This window comes from Canis aureus, chromosome 26 (assembly GCF_053574225.1).
Source record: "Canis aureus isolate CA01 chromosome 26, VMU_Caureus_v.1.0, whole genome shotgun sequence".
Classification (NCBI taxonomy): domain Eukaryota; kingdom Metazoa; phylum Chordata; class Mammalia; order Carnivora; family Canidae; genus Canis; species Canis aureus.
In genome coordinates, this window is record NC_135636.1 from 35,513,913 (window position 1) to 35,536,752 (window position 22,840).

The window sequence follows — 22,840 nt, forward strand, 5'->3', positions numbered from 1 at the left end:
GATGACTTTAGTTGGAGATAGAATATTCAGATGGGTGGTAGGGGTTGTGGCTCAGAGAGGGGGGCAAAGCAGACTTCCTCAAATCCCTGGTTTCTGAGGGACATGGAGATAGACCCTGTCTGGGGTTCAGAGGGGAGCTAAGATTGCAGCTGCAGGCTTGCTGGGGACTGCCCCAGCATGGACAAAGAAGCCACATGTTAGACCATTGGGAAGTTACAAAAAAATGTACCCAAGACTCACGAAGACCCGCTAAGCCTTCTGGGAATAGCTTGGGATTGAGTCTTTCATCAGTAGCCACAGTCTATACTGAGCTTGCAGACAAGGAGCTAGATTGACGCTTGACCCATGGAAATCTGATGGCCCCCTATAGCCACCACGGAGGCAGGATCTTCATGAAAATGATCCTCTCCCTTTTGTTGAAAGAGAACAGCCAACTCTCCCTGGGTAGTCACATGCAAAAACATCTTTTATTTTATCCTTCCTCTAGAAGTAGAACCAGAATGGAAGAGCAGGGAGGAAGGAGGATATAGGAGAGAGAAAATAACCCAAATTACAGCCTGGGAATCACATATCCACATGATGACCTACAGGCTAAACCTGGCCAGTTGGCTTATTTTGTAAATACGGTTTTATTGAAATACAGCCATACTTACTCATGTACATATTGTCTGTGGTTGCTTTCAGACTACAACAGCAGATTTGTGTATGAGAATACCCTGCATAATCTAAAATAGCCTGCAAAACCTAAAACATTTTCTGTCTGGTCCTTTACAGAGAAAGTTTGCCAACCCTTGACCTACAGGGTTGTTCCAAGGATAAAGGAGATGATACATGTGAAGAAAGCCCTTAGCATAGTGCCAGGCATGGAATAAGCATCTGCTCAATTCCAGTGATTCACAATATTCTGGAACCTATCAGTGCCCAGCAAACATAACCACCATAATGATAATAGCTAACGTACATATTTGAAGGATTCTTCTTATCATTCCTCTTAAATAGCAAAGATGAGCAAGGCCAGGTTTCATAATGGAATGGTGCCTTGCTTTCCCATCTCCATCGTGGGTTAATTGAGCATATTGAAAGAGAAGTCGGGTGTGTGTGTGTGTGTGTGTGTGTGTGTGTGTGTGTGGTGGGGGTGCTGGACAGTTATCTGCTGAGCTATGCAATAATGACAAACCCACAATTTGAACTTTATTTCTCTTTGCCATTGGCTCTTCTGGCTTGCAACCTTCACAGTAATGAGGGACTGATAGAGATAAGTCCGTGGCTGGCCAAAGAAATCAGAATTAATCAGAACTGCCCGTTAAAAAAAAAATAATAGCCTTTATCACCTGCACTGAATTGAGCCTTGCCAGAGGTTGGCTGTGATCCTGATGTGAGGTTCATGGGTCCTAGGCATCAGGGAAAGTCTATTACCCCCAATATTTTCAGTCCCGAGAGAAGGCGGAATGATTTGTCTCTTTTAATAAGATTTCCAGACCAATTTCTCAAGCTAATAGGTTTTACTATGCCTCAAACAAGACTCCTATATTTTGGGACATTTCTATGCATTTGATTTTCCAGGTCACTCTCCCATGATGCCCAGAGGGCTGGGGAAGGGTGCAGGGTCCTTCTAATCCTAAAGCGGAGTCATCCTTTCACTTGAGCTCCCTGATTTGTGAGACCGGAGCGGCAACAGTAGCACGGTGACACGCAGCCCAGTGATGTGTGGGCAGATGGGGTGTTTGAGCCGCCAAGCATCATCAGGTTTCCCGACAGCCATGGATGTTGCACATAGTCCAGGCATGGGAAGCAGGATAAAGAAGGGGGGGGGGGGAGCCAGTGTTCTGTTTCTAGTGACCCTTTAGGGCTTGGAAATTATTCTCACCAACAAGAAACGTTCTCTGTGATTTAGCTCTGGGCTGTTCTGATGTCCAAGTGCTGGGATGATGCCTCGGTGGGCACTAACATTTTAGCCTGTGTCCATAGAGTAGCTCAAGGTAGTGGGGATCCTGCTCAAAGCACCCTGGGTTCAAGTCCGAGCCCTGATGCCCTTTAGCTGAGACTGGCCAAATCTTATAGTTTCTCTGGGTTATGAGTGGTTGGGAATCTTAATGTGTTACTTCGCACAGGGATCTTTAGTGATTCCTCAATCAATGTGAGCTATCTTTAGCAGGCAGTGTGGGGGATGGTCACTCACAACAAGGGGGATAAAGTGAAGGGATTTTTCTCCCTCCTACTTAATATCCTTTATGAAAAATTCTTTTTAGGGTAGTAACCCATAGGACTTCCCTCATGAAAATTCTTGATCAGCCAGCTTGGGGTAGCAGTGGGGGTGGGCAGCATCCTGCACATGGGGACACTGTTGTGTATGTCCAAGCAGAGAGAGCTGTGGGCTATTATTAAGAGGGACCCAGGAGATGAGAAAGGTTGGGAGCATAGGAGAACCAGTGGAAGGGTGGAAGGTCAATCACTGTGTCATGTGGCCCCTCCAACCTGCTAAACATTCAGTAAATTTGTCATAACATGTATAAGGCTCAATGCACATGGAGGTTTCTTGAGGAAACCAGTGAGGAACTGAGCTTTGCTATCTAGGTGACACACAAAGGGAGCGGGAACCCCATGTGTGAACTGAGGAGTCTATGAGCACATAAGCACCAGGAATTTACAGAAATTTTGGGGAGGGAGGCTTATGGTTTCTTTCTTTTTTTTTTAAAGCTGTCAGTATTAATATTTGAGTTTCTTTTTTAATTTCAGTTAACATACAGAGTTATATTAGTTTCAGGTGTGCAATACAGTGATTCAACCCTTCCACACATCACTTGATGCTCATCACAAGTGCTCTCCTTAATCTCCATCCCCCATTTCACCCATCCCCTGCCTCCCTCCCCTCCAGTAACCATCAGTTCTCTATAATTAGGAGTCTGTTTCTTGATTTCTTTCTCTCTTTCTCATTTTTTTCCTTCTGCTTTTTTTTTCTTAAATTCCACTTATGAGTAAAATCATATGGTATTTGTCTTTCTCTGGCTGGCTTATGTTGTTTAGCATTATACACTCTAGCTCCATCCATGCCATTGCAAATGGCATGATTTCATTCTTTATGGCTGAATAATATTCCATTGTGTATCTATAGCACATCTTCTTTACCCATTCATCAATTGGTGGACACTTGAGCTGCTTCCATCATCTTGGCTGTTGTAGATGATGCTTCTATAAACATAAGGGTAAATGTTAATCCCATCGAATTAGTGTTTTCGTATTCTTTGAGTAAATATCCAGTAGTGCAATTGCTAGATGGTTCTATTTTTAACTTTTTGAGGAACTTCCATATATTTTCCACAGCAGCTTCACCCCTTACATTTCCTCCAACAATGCAAGAGGGTTCCCCTTTCTTCACATCCTTGTCAACACCTGTTGTGTCTTGTGTTGCTGATTTTAGCCATTCTAACAGGTGTGGGATGATAGCTCATGGTAGGCAGCTTGATTTGCATTTCCTGGATGATTAGTGATGATGAGCACCTTTTCATGTGTCTGCTGGTCATTTGTATATCTTTGGAGTAATGTCTGTTCATGTCTTCTGCCTATTCTTTAATTGGATTATTGTTTTTTGGGGGGTTGAATTTTAGAAGTTCTTTATATATTTTGGATACCAAACCTCATTTGCAAATATCTTCTCCCATTCTGTAGGTTGCCTTTCAGTTTTGTTGATTGTTTCCTTTGCCGTGCAGAAGCTTTTTATTTTGATGTTATCCTAGTATTTTCTTTTTGCTTTTGTTTCCCTTGCCTCAGGAGACATATCTAGAAAGAAGTTGCTATGGCTGATGTCAAAGAAGTTATTGCCTGTGTTCTCCTCTAGGATTTTTATGATTTCCTGTCTTACATTTAGATCTTTAATCAAATTTGAAGTTAATTTTATCTGTGGTATAAGGAAATGGTCCAGTGTCATTCCTTGCATGTTTCTGTCCAGTTTTCCCAGCACCATTTGTGCACCATTTCCCAGCACCAGTTAAAGAGACTGTCCTTTTTGCCACTGGATATTCTTTCCTGCTTCATTGAAGATTAATTGACCATATAAATTGTGGGTTTATTTCTGCATTTTCTATTCTGTTCCACTGACCCATCTGTTTATTTTTTTGTACCAGTACTATAATGTTTTGATTATTACAGCTTTGTAATATAACTTGAAGTCTGGAGTTATAATGCTTCCAGCTTTGCTTCGCTTTTTGAAGATTGCTTTGACTATTGGGGTGGGGTCTTTTTGGTTCCATACAAATGTTAGGATTTTTTGTTCTAGTTCTGTGAAAACTGCTGTTGGTATTTTGATAGGCATTGCATTAGATGTGTATGTTGCTTTGGGTAGTATAGACATTTTAACAATATTTGTTCTTCCACTCCATGAGCACAGAGTGTCCTTTCATGTCTTTGTATCATCTTCAATTTCTTTCATGAGCATTTTATAGTTTTCAGAGAAGAGGTCTTTCACTTCTTTGGTTTGGGTTCATTCCTAGGTATCTTATTATTTTGGGTGCAATTGTAAATGGGATTGTTTTCTTAATTTGTCTTTCTGTTGCTTCATCATTGGTGTATAGAAATGTAACAGATTTCTGTCCATTGAGTTTGAACCCTGTGACTTTAATGAATTTATTTATCAATTGTAGTTGGTTTTTTGGTGGAGTCTTTTGGATTGTCTATATATAGTATCATGTCACCTGCAAATAGTGAAAGTTTTACTTCTTCCTTACTGACTTGGATGCTTTTTGTTTTTGTGGTCTGATTGCTATGGCTAGGACTTCAAGTACTATGCTGAATAAAAGGGGTGAGAGTGGACATTCTTGTCTTGTTCTTGACCTTAGGAGAAAAGCTCTCAGTTTTTCCCCATTAAGGATGATTTTGCTGTGGGTTTTTTCATATAAGGCCGTTATTATGTTGAAGTATGTTCCCTCTTAGTCTACTTTGCTGAGGGTTATTATCATGAATGGCACTTTGTCAAGTGCTTTTTCTGTCTGTTGAAATGATCATTTGGTTCTCATTCTCTCCCTTATTGATGTGTCACATCAATTGATTTGCAAATATTGAACCACCCTTGCAACCCAGGAATAAATCCCATTTGACCGTGCTGCATGATTTTTAAAAATATATTGTTGGATTCAGTTTGCTAGTATTTTGTTGAGGATTTTTCTATCTATGTTAATCATAGATATTGGCCTGTAGTTCTCTTTTTTAGTGGTGTCTTTATCTGGTTTTGGTATCAGGGTAATGCTGGCCTCATAGAATGAATTTGGAAGTTTTCCTTCCTTTTCTATTTTTTTTTTTTGTAATAGCTTAAGAGGAATAGGTATTAATTATTCTTTAAATGTCTGATGGAATTTGACTGTGAAGCCATCTGGTCCTGGGCTTTTGTTTGCTGGGAGTGTTTTGATTACTGATTCAATTTCCTTGCTGATTACTGGCTTATTTGAATTTTTTATTTTTCCTGCTTCAGATTCAGTAGTTTATATGTTTCTAGGAATTTATGCATTTATTCTAGATTGTCCAATTTGTTGGTATATAGGTTTTCATAATCTCTCATGATTGTATTTCTGTGGTGTTGGTTGTTATTTCTCTTCTCTCATTAGTGATTTTATTTATTTGGGTACTTTTATTTTCTTGGTAAGTCTGGCTAGAGGTTTATCAAATTTATTGATTTTTTTTTTCAGAGAACCAGCTTCTGGTTTCATTGATTGGTTCTATTGTCTTTTTAGTTTCTGCATCATTTATTTTTCTAATTTTTATTATTTCCTTCCTTCTGCTGGTTTTAGGTTTTGTTTGCTGTTCTTTCTCTAGCTCCTTTAGGTGTGAGTTAGGTTGTTTATTTGAGATTTTTCTTATTTCTTGAGGTAGGCTATATTGCTATAAGCTTCCCTCTTAGAACCACTTTCATTGCATCCCAAAGCTTTTGGACTATTATGTTTTCATTTTTGTTTGTTTCCATATACTTTTTGATTTCTTCTTTGATTTACTGGTTGACCCATTCATTGTTTAGTAGCATGGTATTCAACCTCATGCGTTTGTGATCTTTCCAGATTTTTACTTATGGTTGATTTTTAGTTTCATAGTGTTGTGGTCAGAAAAGACGCATAGTATGACTTGGATCATTTTGAATTTGTTGAGGCTTGTTTTGTGGGCGAATAGGTGATCTCTGGAGAATGTTCCATGTACAATTTGTAAACAATGTATATTCTGCTGTTTCAGAATGGAACGTTCTGAATATATTGGTTAGACACATCTGGTCTAGGGTGTCATTCAAACCCACTGTTTCCTTGTTCATTTTCTGTTTGGATGATCTGTCCATTGATTATGGGGGATGTTAAAGTTCCCCGCTATTATTGCAATGTTATCAATTAATTCTTCTATGTTTTTTCTTAACTGGTTTAAGTTATTTGGGTGCTCCCATGTTGGGTGCATAAATATTTACAATGGCTATATCTTCTTGTTGGACTGTTCCCATTACTATTATATAGTGCCCTTCTTTGTTTCTTGTTATAGCTTTTGTTTTAAAGTCTATTTTGTCTGATATAAGTATTGCTACTCTAGCTTTCTTTTGACATCCCTTTGCATGGTAGAGGTTTCTCCATCTCCTGACTTTCGCTCAGTATATTTAGGTCCAAAATGAGTCTCTTGTAGGAAGCATATAGATAGGTCTTTTTTTTTTTTAAACCTCTCACCTTATGTCTTTTGATTGGATCATTTAGTCCATTCACATCCAAAGTAACTACTGATAGATATGTATTTATTGTCATTTTATTACTTGTTTTGTGATTGTTTCTGAAGATCTTCTCTGATCCTTTCTTGTCTTTCTTTCATATTTTGCTGATTATTTTTAGTATGTTTGGATTTCCTTCTCTTTATTCTTTGCAAGTCTATTAGAAGTTTTTGATATATGGCTACATTAGTTTTGTATATAACTTCTTTTGCAGATAGAGGTCTATATTAGATTGATGGCCATTTAAGTTTGAAACCATTCTTTACTCCTCTCCTCCCCACATTTTTGCTATATGTTATTATATTTTATATGCTTTTTAAAAGTTCCTTGACTGAAAATTTACAGAAATATTCATTTTCACTGCTTTTTTGTTTCCTACCTTTATAACTGTCACTTTTGGTCTCTCCTTTCCACTCAAAGAGTCCCCTTTAATATTTCTTGCAGGGCCTGTTTAGCTCTTTTAGTTTTCATATGTCTGGGAAACTCTCTCTCTCTCCTTTATTCTGAACAATAGCCTTGCTGGAATAAATATTCTTGGTTGCAGATTTTTCCCAATCAGTACTTTCAATATATCATGCCACTCTCTTCTGGCCTGCAAAGTTTCTATTGAAAAATCTCCTGTTATCCTTATGGATTTTCTCTTATAAGTTACTGTTGTCTCTTGTCTTGCTGCTTAAAAATTGTTTTTCTTTATCAATATATTTTGTAAGTTTAATTACAATATGCTTAGTGTGAATCTGCTTTTGTTGATTTTGGCTGGAGTTCTCTGTGCCTCTAGAATCTGGATATCTGTTTCCTGCCCCATATTAGGGAAGTTTCCAGCTATTAATTCCTCAAATAAATGTTCTGCTCTTCTTTCTCTCTTATTCTTCTGGGGCCCCCCATAATACGAATGTTATTACATCAGATGGAGTCAGTTCCCTAAATCTATCCTCGTTTTGCATATTTCTTTTTTCTTTTGTTCAGCTTCATTATATTCCATTAGTCTGTCTTCTAGGTCAGTAATTCATTTCTCTGCTTCTTCCATCCTTGTATTCATTCCACCAAGGATGTTTTTCATTCATTTAGCCCTTTATCTCTGCTATGTTATTCCTTATCTCTGTGTTAAGGATTTCATTGATGTCCTCCACCTTCCCTTTTAAAAAATGATTTTATTTATTCATGAAAGACACAGAGAAGCAGAGACATAGGCAGAGGGAGAAGCAGACTCCCCATGGGAAGCCTGATATGAGACTTGGTCCCAGGACCCCAGGATCACAACCTGAGCCAAAGGCAGACGCTCAACCACTGAGCCACCCAGGTGCCCCTGTCCTCCACCCTTTTCTCAAGTCCAGTGAGTATCCTTTTGATCATTGCTTTAAATTTTCTATCATGCATGTAACTTTTATCTGTTTTGCTTAGATCTCTGGTTGTGGCCTTTCCCTGTTCTTTCATTTGGGATAAATTTCTCTGTCTCTTCATTTTGTCTGCCTCTTTGTGTCTGTTTTCTGTGTTAAGAAAGTCACTTGTGTATTCTGCTCTTAAAAGTAGTGATATTATGAAAAAGAGATCCTGGAGTGCCCTGCAGTGCCCTGCATTGCAGTGTACCCTGTTCACCAAAATCTGGCACTTCAGGAGAGTTTCCTATGTTTTTTGCTTATGCCCTGCTGTTGTGTCTGAGTCACTTTTCCTTTCAGTGCAGTTGTCTGTGCTGACTCTGCCTGTTGTGGTCTGTGCTTCTCTCTGGTGTTAGTGGGACTCAAGCACCTCATTCCAAGAAGGTATGCTCCTGGGGAACTTGGGAGTGGGCCAGTGGTGTTAGCAAAATTTTTGCTGGACCACCAGTCCTATGCTGGATATCTTGAAATGCTGTGGCAACTTGGGGCTGTATGTCGGAGCTGGTGGGGGCTGTGTGCCAGGGCTGTCTGCCAAGGGTGCAAGACTGGAAGTGGTGTAAGAAGGTGGCTGGGTGCAGCTGAGCCTGGTGCACAATGGTGGCTGTGAGTGTGTGGCAGGGCATGGCATGTGATGGCAGCTGGTTACAGCCCACAGCGGCAGCTGGGGGCATGGTGCTGTGCATGGCACACTGAGGCTGCTGTGCACCTATCAGCTGGTCAGGGAATATGTGTAGCTTTAACGAAATTTACCCTGAGCCTAGGGCAGAGGCCAGCAGGCTTCGAGTGGGTGAGTCCTCAGGAGAACTCATGGGGGTAGCGTACTGCCAGCAGGTCACACAGAAGTGTCTGTGCAGCCCAGTGTCCCACAGGTGGCTCTGTGTTTATGCTGGGGGATAAGGGAGGAACATGGTGCCTGCCAGGTCCCTCACTTTCAGAGAAGTCCCACAATACACTCCCAAATCAGTATGAACAGACCTGTCTCCCATTCGCCCTGGTATATAAAACGTTGCTTTAATTTGCTTTTCTGTGCAGGCTGCTGTCTCTTTGAGGCTGCTGTCTCTCTCCAGCTTTCACTTGCCCTCCTGGCTGGCCCAGTGCTGAGTCTGCTGCCTTTTAAAGCTCACAGAATTCAATCCCTCTGGTTTTTATTACACACACACACACACAAACACACAAACACACACATATTTTAGAGTGAGAGCACAAGTCGGGGTTAGAGGGCAGAGGGAAAATTTTAAGCAGGCTTCATGCCTATAGCCTGACTCAGGGCTTGATCTCATAAGAGATCATGAGAACACAATCTGGGTTGAAATCAAGAGTCAGATGCTTAACCAACGGAGCCACCCAGGCACCCCAGCCCCTCAGGTTTTTAACGCCAAATGTTATGGAGATTAGTTTTCCCTGGGTGAGTTCCCTGGTGTAAGGGCTCATTTCTTTGCTCTCTCTGCACATGCAGCTCTCTGTATCCTAACCTTTCATATGCAGCTTTTTTCTATAAGTAGGTGTGAAGTTTGTTCTGCCAGTCTTTGGATCACTCTGTGACTTGTTGACTTGGGATGTAGATGATACCTAGTTGAAGATGTGGGACAGGGTGAGCTCAGGGTCTTGCTACTGCTCCATCTTCCCAAGCTCCTTAGAGATCTATGGTTTCTTAAGGTCCTGGAAAATGGTGGAGGGTTCAAGGAGGCCCACTTGGTTCTAAGACTATGAGAACCCAGGTGACCTGGGGCTGCATGTACACTCGATGCAACTTTGGCATTTTTTTTTTTTATTTAGTTGAAAATCTTTTGAAGTGGCTTTCTCCAAGAATAGGTTCCAATTCTCTCTAGCCTAGAGTCTGCATGGCCCTTTCCCACCTCATGTCTTGGCACCACCCCCCTCCTTTTCTTACCCAATAGACTAGGGAGGGATGGTGTTGCCTTCTCGAAGGGAGGGCTTCACACCACTGCAGATACACACAGTCAGTCTTGCTGATCACACCTGGGAGGGGAAGCCAGTTCAGTTGCTGCATATGATTCAGAAATATCCATGCTTCTTCCAGAAAAGCAGAGGGACTTCTGCTATTTATTGTCAGAACAAGTTAAACCAAGCATGTGTGAACGGCCCTGGAACAGCTGCCATACATTATTCCACCTAGTGATTTCCATAGCTCTTTGGACCATGAAAAGATGTCCTTTGGGAGAGCAAGTTCACACGTGAAATGTAACAAATGTGGAGGTAGCCTCACTGTTGAACATCATTTTCTTGCTGATGGAATCAGAAAGCTTGTTAGTTGCTGGAATAAACATGTTCTGATGAGTTGAATGAAAACTAGCATATGGGCCTATTTTTGGAATCAACAATTTAAAAGCACATTTCAGTGTACCTTAGTTATGCCTTTTGTTAATTAAACAATACTTTGATAAGATGGAAAGGCCAATTAATATCACAGTTTCAGAAATGAAGGACTCTCCTTATTCCAGGTTCGTAGTAGGGGAAATCAATCCTGGGCCACTTAAAGGTGAAATTGAATTAATATTTCTAAGAGAAAAATGTGAAAGTTACCTGAATTGGTTTCAAAATTTAGATCAGTGATTATAAAATTCCTTTAAATAGATTCTATAAAGAACCAAAATCATATAATTGGCTAGCTAAGGAAGACAGATTGAGGGTGAGGTGGCAGGTACAAAGCAAGGGGCAGAGAGAAAGAGGCACATGACTGGTGATTAAAGCACATATGCCTCGGGGCTCCCTGGGTGGCGCAGCGGTTTGGCGCCTGCCTTTGGCCCAGGGCGTGATCCTGGAGACCCGGGATCGAATCCCACATCGGGCTCCCGGTGCATGGAGCCTGCTTCTCCCTCTGCCTGTGTCTCTGCCTCTCTCTCTCTCTCTCTCTCTCTGTGACTATCATAAATAAATAAAAATTTGAAAAAAAAAAAAAAAAAAAAAAAGCACATATGCCTCTCAACAGCCCCATGTGGTGAATAATGCAATCTCTGTGTAGTGGGGGAACTTACTTATGACAGTTGCATTGGAGTCTGAGGAGAAAGGGAAGGATTTTAGAAGAATATTTACAGAGGATGTAGAGTGGATGGCAAAGTCTCAGGGCAGGCTTCAGAAAGACGTATTGAAGAGAGAGCTCAAGAAGGACTTCTGGTGAAGAAGGTGTAGTAGTGGACCCAAATATCACCTTGTTCTGTGAATACAACTAGATACCACTCACATTAAGTGCAAATAATGCAGAAAACAACCTGAAGACTGGCAGAACAAATTCAACAACTAAATGTAGAGGAGAGGCCACATCAAAGAGGGTAGGAAGGGAAGAGATGGGGTAGGAGCTAAACTGACTCACAGGTCATCCTTGGGAAGGAACTGTGGGTGAGGAGAGAAGAGAGGAACAAAGGATCATAACAGGGAGCCCAAATGGGGGAGGTGAATCCTCATAGCATTTGGCTTTGAAACCAAACCAAATTTTCTGAGTTCTTACAACTAGGAGGACTTAAAGCCTGGAATTTTAAAAATCAGCAGGCTTGGTTCTGGGAGAGCCAAGAGGATGTTAGGAAGTTGAATCCCTAGGCTTAAAGAGACAGCACAACAAGCAGCCCATAGAGACCAAGCCTCGAAGCAGCAGTTTGGAAATGCCAGGGTCCTATTTACTCATCTCAGAGCATCCCAGAGGGGTTGAGTTTACAGGGAGACCCCTCCAGGAACAAAGGAGGTGGCAGGTGCTGTTTCCTGCCTTCATCCCCCAGTATAAACACATGGCCACCTGTGGGAACCAGCGCAACACCCACATTAACTACCTAACTTGCTTACACCAAGCCCTGCTCCCCTGTGCTTTGGCAGATCTGCCATTTCCAGTCACGTTTGCCTGAGTCATGATGCTGTGAGCCTCCTTTCTGAGAAGATCCTGCAAACCTTGCCAACACCATGTCTTCTGACCGCATGCTTCGCAGGGCCTCAGTTTTGGCAGAAATGGTGGCAGCTGATTACCTCCTGCAGAGGACACATGCACCTTGTTAAAACTGCACGCTTCACCCATGCATGCTTTGCCAGCCAGGTCTCAGCAGCAGTGGCTCATCCCCTGTGGAAAAGGACCAGTGTCCACAATTTGTGGGTACTGTATGCCCTGCCTGTGCATGCTTTGTGGATTGACTCAGCTGGCCCCAGTCTTAGCAGTGGGGGCACATTCTCTCTGGCAAAGGACCAGTGCCACCTTGTTAAAAGTGCTCATCCTGCCCACTACTTTCAAAAACAGGACACATAGTTGACTTTCTTAACACACAGAAACAGACACAGAGAGGTAGAAAAAATTTGGAGACAGAGTAGTATGTTCCAAATGAAAGAGCAGGACCTAAGGAAAATGGAGATAAGTAACATGCCTGATAGAGAATTTGAAGTAACAGTCATAAAGATACTCACTGGACTTGACAAAAGAGTAGAAGACATCACTGAAACCTTTAACAATGAGGGGACATAAAAGAACCAATTAGAAGTGAAGAACACTATAAATGAAACTAAAAACATATAGATGGAATAAATAGCAGGCTAGAAGAAGCAGAAGAACAAATTAGTGACCTGGAGGACAGAGTCATGGAAAGTAATCAAGCTGAGCAGGTCAGAGAAAAAAATAAAAGGCACCCACATTAGTAAGGAAGAAGTAAGCCTCACTATTTGTGACATGATACCATATAGAAGGGAACACAAAAGACTTCATCATAGAAACTACTAGAATAGGGATAAATGAATTCATTATGCTTGCAGGATACAAAATTAATGGACAGAAATCCATTGCATTTGTGTATACCAATAATGAAGTGGAAAATGATCCTAAAGTTTGTATGTAACCACAAAAGACTCTGCCCAGATAGAGAAAGCAATCTTAGAAAAGCAAAGCTAGAAGCATCACAACTCTCGACTTCAAGTTATATTATACAACCGTAGTAATCAAAACAGTATGGTTCTGGTACAAAACAGATACACAAATCAATGGCACAGAATAGAAAATCCAGAAATAAGCACATAATTATGAGGTCAATTAATCTTCAACAAAGTAGGAAAGAATATCCAATGGCAAAAAGGCAGTCCCTTTAGAAATAGTGTTAGGAAAACTGAACAGCAACATGCAAAAGAATGAAACTGGACCACTTTCTTACACCATAGACAAAACTAACTTCGAATTTGATTAAAGACCAGAATCTGATACCTGAAATCATAAAAATCCTAGAAGAGAACACAGGGAGTGATTTCTCTGACATCAGCCATAACAATATCTTTTTAGATATGTCTCCTGAGACAAGGGAAACAAAAGCAAAAATAAACTACTGGAACTACATCAAAATAAAGAGCTTCTGCACAGTGAGGGAAATAACCAATAGTCAAAACAACCAAAAGTCAAAGCAACCAAAAGTCAATCTACTGAATGGGAGAAGATATTTGCAAAAGATGTATCTGATAAAGGGTTAGTATCCAAAATATATATAGAACTTATACAACTCAACACCAAAACAAATAACCCACTTAAAGATGGACAGAAAATATGAACAGACATTTCTTCAAAGAAGACATCCAGATGGACAACAGACACATGAAACAGATGTTCAACATCACTCATCATCAGGGAAATGCAAATAAAGAGTACAAATGAGATATCACCTCATACCTGTCAGAGTGGCTAAAATAAAATATACAAGAAGCAACAAGTGTTGGTGAGGATGTGGAGAAAAAGGAACCCTCATCCTCATGCACTATTACTGGGAATGAAAACTGGAGCAGACACTGTGGAAAACAGTATAGAGGTTCCTCAAAATGTTAAAAATAGAACTACCCTATGACCCGGTAACTGTACTATTGGGTATTTACCCAAAGAAAACAAAAACACACTCAAAGGGAAACATGCACCCAATGTTTATTCTAGCATTAATTATAATAGCCAAATTATGGAAGCTGCCTACCTGTCCATCAATAGATGTATGGATAAAGAAGTAGTATATACACAGAATATTATTCAGCCATAAAAAAGAATGAAATCTTTCCATTTGGAACTATATGGGTAGGTCTACAGTATAATGCTAAGTGAAATAAGTTAGAGAAAGACAAATACTATATGATTTCACTCATATGTGGAATTTAAGGTACAAAACAAAGGAGGAATAGAGAAAAATGAGACAAACCAAAAAACACAGCCTTAACTATACAGAACAAAGTGATGGTTATCAGAAGAGCTGGGTGGGGGTTGGGTGAAAATGGTGAAGGAGATTGGGAGTGCAAATATCTTAACACTAAGTAACCTATGGTACTGCTGAACTGCTACACTATACACATGAAACTAATATAATAGTGTGCCTTCACTATAATGTGACACTGTGTATTAAACAGAGTGCAACCGTACAGCTTAAGAAAGGCACAGCTTTTGGGTAGAAGGTAGCATTGCTATGGGAGGCATGGAAGGAGAGGCAGAGGTAGGAAACGGTTTGGGCAACAGGGTGTGGGTGGGTAGATGTGCTGCCACATGCCAGGGGTGAGGAGGCAAGAAGAGGTGCGGTTAAGAATGGGGATGTGCAACATTCAACCTTTGGCCATGGGCATTACTGGGATTCGAACTCCACTTTGTCCCCAGTAAGGCCTGAGCGGGAAGTGGGAAGTAAGCATGCAAACAGGACTCCCTTGCAATTCTCAATATCTATGGGGTAGATAATAAACTTGGCCACAGGATGGGGAAGAGGAAGCAGAGCCCATTTCAATTAAATTTTCAAGGACAGCGTGAATTTGGCTGACCTCTGGGTTACATGATTTTAATAGAAGATCACGTTGAGATTTGGGACAGCTAATGAAACTGGCTTAAGGCCAGTAGGCAGCAGGGTTAGAACTTGAAGGCAGGTCTCATAGACCCAGACTACTTTTTAAAAAGATTTTTTTTATGAGAGAGAGAGAGAGAGAGAGAGAGAGAGAAAGAATATAAGCAGTGGAAAGGGGCAGAGGGAGAGGGAGAAGCAGACTCCCTGCTGAGCAAGGAGCCCAACATGTGACTCAATCCCAGGACCCTGGGATAATGACCTGAGCCGAAGGCAGATGCTTAACCAACTGAGCCACCCAGGTGCCGCCCCCCGCCCCCAAGACTTCTTATTCTATTGATACCTACTGGAACAGAAACACAGCCAGACTCGAGGCTCTCAGAGCCTTCGGTTTTCTGTGGGTTTTGCCAGCATGTTAGGCTGTGTTTTCATAAGCCAAGATAAAGATGGAGATATCATTGCTTTCTATTTGTCTTGCAGGCACAGTGACAGGAAAAGACATCTCTGAAATATCACCCCTGCTCTTCTCCTGGGAGGATGATGAGCTTCCCTCTCTCACTTCTAGAAACTGTGCGAATGTACAATTCTTGGTCTCACACTCCGTCAACTTTCTACCTTGCCTGGCATTACTTGAACTCTCAGACTTTCCATGGTGGGAGCCTCAGAACTCGGCAGCTCAGCTTTTACAGAGCTCTTATTTTATACCAAACAAGAGCTTTCTTTCTGCTCCATATACCCATGTGCCAGTCAGTGATTACCAGGCACCGGGGCCCTGGAAATCCTATTGTTTAAATGGTAACCAAAATCTTCACAATCCCTGGTAGATTGGACCCAAGTCAGTGATGGGCTATGGGGCTCTGGATAAATAGTTTTTTCCTGCCTAGACCTCAGCTTTCTGATGTGCAAAATGAGGGGAAATGGACCCCAGTCAGATCAGTGGTTTCCAAAGTGGGGTCTATAAAGTTGGCAGGAGAAGCCAATGAGAGATCTCCAAAGTCTTTAGAAGCTAAAGAAAATCTCGTTGTTGTCCTGGAATGAAGAACATCAAGTCTCTGGCTTTGGGCTGGAATTAGACCGTCTAGTGTTAGTTCTGTATATGGTCTGCCAATCAGAAATTCACTGGGGTAGTTATGTTTGTGGAAAAACATACAAGTAAAACTAACCAATGATTAATTAGTAAATACAGTTTGGAAAACAAAAGCTTCTAAAATAGCACATCTCTGGTGAAAGACTTGGGAAATATCAAAAGGTGTTTGGAGAACATACACATGATAAAATCTTTAAGATGTAAGCACAATAACATGTCCTCCCTAGAATGAGTGACAAGGGAAACACTGAGAAACTCAGAGGGATGCTGCAAGCATAGTCAGTATGATAAATGAGTAGGATGTTCAAGGGACACTAAAGACCTAGCACTGACAACCAAAGTGACACTGGGTCTCATTGACCCCAAACCTGATTCCAGGATGGTGGGGTGATGTGTGGTGGTCATCTCTTGCTGGATTCTTCTAAGGCTACCCACAGAGCTCAGGAGCATGTGACATGCTGCCTACACACTGCCCCTTCCATCCCTTCTGCTTCCCGGTCAGCTTCTTCCTGCTACTCAGGGGTCTTGGTTGAGATGGTTCCAGCTGAAGACAGTTCCATCCTGTTTGATGCCAAGGGAGTCTGGCAGGTAGATATTACTTCACTACAATGTCTGCTCCATGGGGACTGGGTTTGTTTTTTTTTGTTTGTTTGTGCCTCTTTGGTCTGGTCTGTGCCTGGTGCATGGTAGGTTTTCAGTCAATGCATGTGGATGACTGAAGGATTGAACACAACCCAGAAACATGCATCTTGACTTTTTTTTTTTTTTTGCATCTTGACTTTTAAAAGACCTCCTCCTGGGTCAGCAAAAGTAGTCCTGTGGTTGGTGAGGTGGACATCTGACTTCTCTTTGGCTCCCTCCATCTTGCTGTCTCATGATTCCTGATGGTCTCTGATTCAGATGTGAATTACTCCAAGCTCAAACCACTTTCCAGTCCAACACTGTTGACTCTGGATGTTCCCACGATTTCAGTCTCACATCCCACACTGGCACTGATTCCTGTACCTCTGGGTCTGAATTCCTGTTTACAGTTTTATTGTCTGTATTAGTTTCCTATGGCTGATGCAACTAATTACCACAAATGTGGTGGCTTAACACAACACAGATTATCTGGGGGGTCAGGAACCTGAAATGAGTATTAAAGGGTTAAAGTCAAAGTGTCAGCTGAGCTGTCCGTGTTCCTTTCTGGAGTCTGCAGGGGACAATCCATTCCTCATCTTCTCCAGTTCTGAGAGGCAGCCAGCACACTTCGGTCTGTGGCTATTATCACTCCACGTTCTGCTTCTGTTGTCCCGTGGTCTGCTTCCATCACCATTGACTGATCTTCCTTCATCCCTCTTCCTAGGATCCTAATCTTGGGTCCACCTGGATAGCCCAGGACAATGTACACATCTCAGCACCCTTATGTTTACTACATATGCAGAGTCCCTTCTACTCTGGAAGATAATACATTCACTGGTTTAGAGACAAGGATGTGGACATCTTTGTGGGGAGGCCATGATTGTGCCTACTGCACAGCCCCACCCCATGGCCGGCACAGAGATCTCCTGAGCTGTCTAAACAATATTGTAGGTGTGGCATGACCATGAAGAGGGTGTCTGTTCCCTTCTGCCGTCTGTTCCCCATGGACTCTGGTCTATCCCAAGAGCCCACAAGGATAGAAGGGATCTTGCTTGCATCAGTGCTATTGGGTGTGGCTGGAAAGGTTCTTTCTGATGCTCCCACTGGAAACCACAGTGTCATTTGCTGGATGTTGTGGTTCTAGGATATTGCCCCACTAATCTGATCATAGGCCTTGGAGTTCTTAGGAGTTAAAAAAAGATCTCTGAGGTCAAATACATGTAGTTGCCTTCAGAGTCTTTATCTTCAGCCCCCACTGCTTGTAATTATCTTTGAGCAGAAGCCACTGTGGAGAAGGGGAGAATATCTGTGGCTGGGGATGGCTGATTGAACGGTGCAGTGGAAGATTCTGAGCAGAAGCAGGCTGATTTGGCCAGCAGTGCAAGAAAACAAGGCACTCAGAGAGGTCTCAGCCTCTCCTCAACCCTATTTTGCTGCGACTTACAGGTAGTCCTGCCACAACCCTCAACACGAGCCCTTATGCTTGGTCCCCGGTCAAACCACAGGATGTGGCATTGATCCTCTGCTGATGCTCAGGACCTATGGCAGACCCATCTGTGTCGCTGGGCTGGCCAGGAAGCTGTAGCTGTCCTGGCACGGACAAGCTGGCAGGCAAATGCTGATACCACTTCAAAGAACCACCCTTCCAGGTGCTAAGGGCGGCTTTTCTGATGCTCACACTGTGTCATTGTTTATTTTCACAAGGCACCCAGCTGTTGCGGTGATGATATTTATATCAATAAGTGCTCTATTCATCTGCCGATTTTAGGGGATGCTTGCCAGCTGCATATGGCAGCCAACCTCATGGCTCTTCTGAGCCTGATGTTTTTGCATTTAGAGAATCAATTCTCAAAGGCTGTACCAACATCTGGAGCTGAGAAATCTTCATTTACCTAAGACCCACTCCGGCAGGGGAAGCTACAGCCAATGACCTTGAGCCCTGCTTCTCTACCCCTCCCAAAGTGAGGTTCTCCCCTTCCTGTACCAATCATCTATTGCCAACACAGTAGTCAGAGGGATTTTTTTTTTTTTTAAGTCAAAGTATGTCCCTCTTCTCCTCAAGACCTGTTGGTGGCTCTCTTCTCTCACAGTAAAATCTCAAGTTCTTCCTATGACCCCTTAGACCTTCCATGACCTGGCCCTGCCGTGTCTCTGTGTCACCTGCTGCTGTTCCCACACTCACTCTGTGCCAGTCATAGTGGCCTCTGTGCTGTTCCTCAAGTGTGCCAGGCACGAATCCACCATAAGGAGTGGATGTGGGTTGTCCCATCTCCCTGTGACGCTTTTCCCAGAGATGGTCACAGGGCTCATTCTCTCTCCTCTTTCAAAACTACACAAGTCTATGACCTTCTCAGTAGGGCCTGCCTTAATCACGCCATCCCAATTGTATTCCATGCCCCAATCCCACCTTCCAATCTTCCTTACCCTGCCCTTGTATTTTTTCCCATATACTCATCACTGTCTAACATATAATTAGGTACATTATAGGGTGGTATTTGTTATTTACTGTCTCTTCCATTTTAGAACAGAAGTTGCAGCAGAGATGGGAATTTGCTGTTTCGCTTGCTCCGTCTTGTTCACAACACATTCCAAACACCTAGAATAGTTCCTGGCGGCTAACAGATATTCCACAAATATGGTTGAAGACTGAGCGCATCTCTCCTGTTTGTCTCTCACGTGCACACCCCACGGGGCACTCCATTTCATCCCATTAATCGACTCCTCTCCATGCCACCTCCTGCCTTCCCCATCTCAGCTGGAGCATCCCCAGATGCCTGACTTGCCCAGACCTTGGCCCTGCCACCATCCACAACTTCTCCTTCACCTCCTGCATCCAGCTGCTCCCCAAACCTGTGCACCTGCATCTGGAAGCCCAGATTCCACATCCCAGCCCAGCTGTCCCGCCTGCCAGCCACCTCCTCGGTTCAGACCACCACCTCTCTTTTCTGTACCTTGGCAACATCCTCCTCCTCAATCTCCTGGCTCACACATTTCCTTGCAGCTTCTCCTCCTCCCTGGTCCCCAGATGCAGCTTTCTAATAGGAACTCAGCCACACCACGGCTTAAACGCTGCAGTGTTTCTCCTCCCTCGACAGCAAGTACTGTCTCACAGTGCTCCTGGGAACCCCCAGAGGTTCACAAGGGCACCCAGAGTCCTGATTCTCCAAGGGGCATGGGGGGCAGGGGGGCCAGAAGGGGTAGCTAGAGGGGAGCCAGATGACCAGTCTGGGTGGAGTTCAACCCACAAGATGTGATTCACCACCAACAGCTGTTTCATATACTGTGCCTGCATGAAAGCTTTATTCGAAGAAATGGTTCTGATGCTTACAAAGTAAGAATCTGACACTTACCATGCTGCATGCAGGCCAAGGCCCAAACTCTGTAGCCCACATGGGCAGCCCTGTGCCGCCAGGGCCCTGTTGCATTTTCCAGCCTCACCACCATCTCCTGCTCCTAGACAGACCCCCGCCCCAGCCACACTGCAACCCAAGCTATTCTGCAAACAAGCCACACACATTCACACCACCTTGCCTCTGCCCCACTGCTTCCTCTGCTCAGAGTGCCTTTTCCCAACTCCCTCAGCTGCATCATCCAAACCTCTGCTGCCTTCTTCAAGGCCAAAGTCACCTTCTTTTTGAAGTCTTCCCTCACCCTCTGGGCAGAATTAATTGCTCCCTGTTCTCGGTCAGCACAGCACTTCGAGGCTGACCTCTATTATAGCACTGCCACGTGAGGTTGGGACAATTTGCTCATCTGTCTCTGTAGCAAGACTGTGAGCTCCTGCAGGGCTGAGACCACAGTTCAGACCCATTTTATTTTATTCCCACACAAGGCCAGCATGCACAAAGGAGTTCACTGAGGTACCTTGAGTTTAAGACAGCAAAATGACCACTTTCCAAAAATCCTGAAAGGACATTCCCACTTTTTCCACCCTGGAATGGCTGCCGTGTCATGAGCCCCAGAAGCTGTCCCAGGACACATGTCTTGAGTACTGAAATGTGCTATAGGCACATAATGCTTGGATCTGTCAGACCCTGGGGGTGAAGGCATGAAGCCTGCCTGGACATAAGAGCCCTCTGCGATGAAGCCAGGATCCTCAGGGTGGCTAGTGGGCAAAGGGTGCAAGGTTCAAGCTCTAGGCTCAGTCCTTATGGACTGCATCTCTGAGGGGGTAGGCTGGGTGTGGCCAGGCATCAGGCTTCCTGCAGGGCTGGAGATGCTCAGAGCTGGGGAGGCTCTGTAAGCCCCTGGGCTCACTGTGATTTAGAGCAAGATTCTAATCAGTGCCTGGTGTATGCAGCTACAGAACCTGGCTCTGGACAGGGGAGGAGGGCTGGACAAAGCCCACAGGCAGGGGGTGTCGCTGGAAGTGAAAGGGCATGGGTAGGGGATGGCGGTGGAAGGGCCTGGCAAGAGACCCCCCAGCCTCCACCTGCAGCAGGATGGGCTGGTTTGGTGCTGGCAGCCAGCTAGGCAGCACTATGCTGACTCTCACACTCTCCCTTCAACTCTTGGGCATGGCTGCCTGAACGCACCTGAGCACTGGGAAGTGGATGGGCTCCTCCTACCTGGGCAGTGTCCATCTCATTCAGCATCACCACGGAAGAGCAGTTATAGTCGAACACCAGCCTCCAGAAGTCTGCCACGGTGTTGGGTAGAGGGTGCTGGGTGACCACGAAGGCGGCAGGCTGCTTGTGGCTCTGACAAAGGAATAACATAGGCCTCGTAAAAGACACGCCCAGCAGTGATGCTCTGATGGTGATGAGGCTTGGATGGCTGCCAGAGGCCCCTGAACCTGCCAAACAGATTGCACAAAACACCTACCTGTTCTTCATCTCTGGATGCCCCAGTGGCAAAGAGGGCCTTCTCATAATGAACTCATTCTCCTCTAAACTAAGACGTTTCATTAGGAAAGTGTCACTCGGCTGGGGATTATCCAAATAAATTATTTATGTTTTGGAGCTCAGCAAATAATCATCATTACAATATGAAATGAAAGATTCTGGATGCAGATTTGCTGCTTTGCTGGCCAAAGCACCTCCTGGGACATTAGAGATATCTGTGTTGCTGTGCCCACAACGCTGGAGGAGGGGTTGGCTCAGCCCAAGGCAGAGAGTCTCCTAAAGAGGCTTCTACTTCAGGAAGCTTGCTCTGGCCCCTGGGCCAGAATGAGGCCTGGGCTGGCCTGTCAGGAGACAGGTACTGTGTGCTGTGAGATGATGGGCAGTGGAGGGTGCTTATGTTTTAGTGTCAGACAGACCTGGGGTTCAAATCCAGCTTTCTGACTTGTAGGTAATGTCGTCATCCATCCATCCATTTATCCAACCATCCATTCATCCAAGCATCATTTGTAGAGTGCCTCCCCCCTCCCTTTTTTTGGTGCTAACCCCTAGCAAGTTATTGGGTCTTTCCAAGCTTAGGTTCCTCATCTGGAAAAATAGGAATCACAACTCCCATTTTGGGATGGTTGTTGTGCACATGGAAAGAGATTAGTATTTGAAAAGACCAGCACACAAGAATGGACTGTGAGCCCAGTGGCAGGGCAGAAACATCTCTGACTTAGTTCTTCATCCTTGGCACTAGCACTGTGACTGGCACACGAGACCTCTGATACAGGTCCAGCAAACAGATGAATACACCCAGTCCTATGTTATGGATGGGGAAACTGAGGTCCACAGGAAAGAGCTTGTGAGAGTCTGGGCTACATCAGCAGTTCTGAGTAGATCCTATTTATTATAGTATATTGTGAGAAGGTGTTTGGAAAGGTTGGAGGCCTCTCCATTAGTGGTCCATGGAACTGGAGATTGTTCCACAGCCTGTGTTCTTAACAAGCCTTCTTGAGACAGGCCCTGTGGCAGACACAGTTGTTTTCAGTAGAGTGACGAGTCAGCAGGAAGATGGGGGAGGCAAGAGGGGCTTGCCCATGCAAACCAGGGGAAGACCCGGGCGAAAGACCTTGCCAGCCTTATTACCTACAGCACCTGCGTGTTCTGTGATCTCTCAATGCCCTGGTGGCAAAAAAATGCCTTGAGATTGTGGATGTCATGTAGGCATTAGTGTCCTGTCTTCCAAGGGCCTTCTTCTGGCCTGCTGAATGGTCAAAGGGCCAGGGCCTGGGAGGGTAGAAGATTTTGTTTCTCCAAAAGCCAAATTCCAGCTGCAGATAGCAGGTCTTTGAACCATTTCTAGACATGGAAAAGATTTTGAGACTCTAAAGACAGGATCCAGACCCTGGGCTCCACCCTTTCTGAACTACTCAACC

The 22,840-nt window shown here is 43.8% G+C and overlaps 2 protein-coding genes across 60 annotated transcripts in view; one reads left to right on the top strand and one right to left on the bottom strand.

Moving 5' to 3' along the window:
- The window catches only part of LOC144298368 (uncharacterized), a 234,434-nt gene extending 218,364 nt beyond the window's left edge, over window positions 1-16,070 (top strand). For all 47 annotated transcript variants that reach the window (XR_013365357.1, XR_013365359.1, XR_013365362.1 and 44 more), the window contains one exon: window positions 15,351-16,070. The gene's annotated coding sequence lies outside the window, so the exon portion shown is untranslated. The remainder of the gene's footprint in view (window positions 1-15,350) is intronic.
- PTPRT (protein tyrosine phosphatase receptor type T) overlaps window positions 1-22,840 on the bottom strand; it is a 1,037,422-nt gene that overhangs the window by 19,516 nt on the left and 995,066 nt on the right. For all 13 annotated transcript variants that reach the window (XM_077873195.1, XM_077873196.1, XM_077873193.1 and 10 more), the window contains one exon: window positions 21,147-21,278. In XM_077873195.1, coding sequence (XP_077729321.1) covers window positions 21,147-21,278 — 132 coding nt within the window. The remainder of the gene's footprint in view (window positions 1-21,146; window positions 21,279-22,840) is intronic.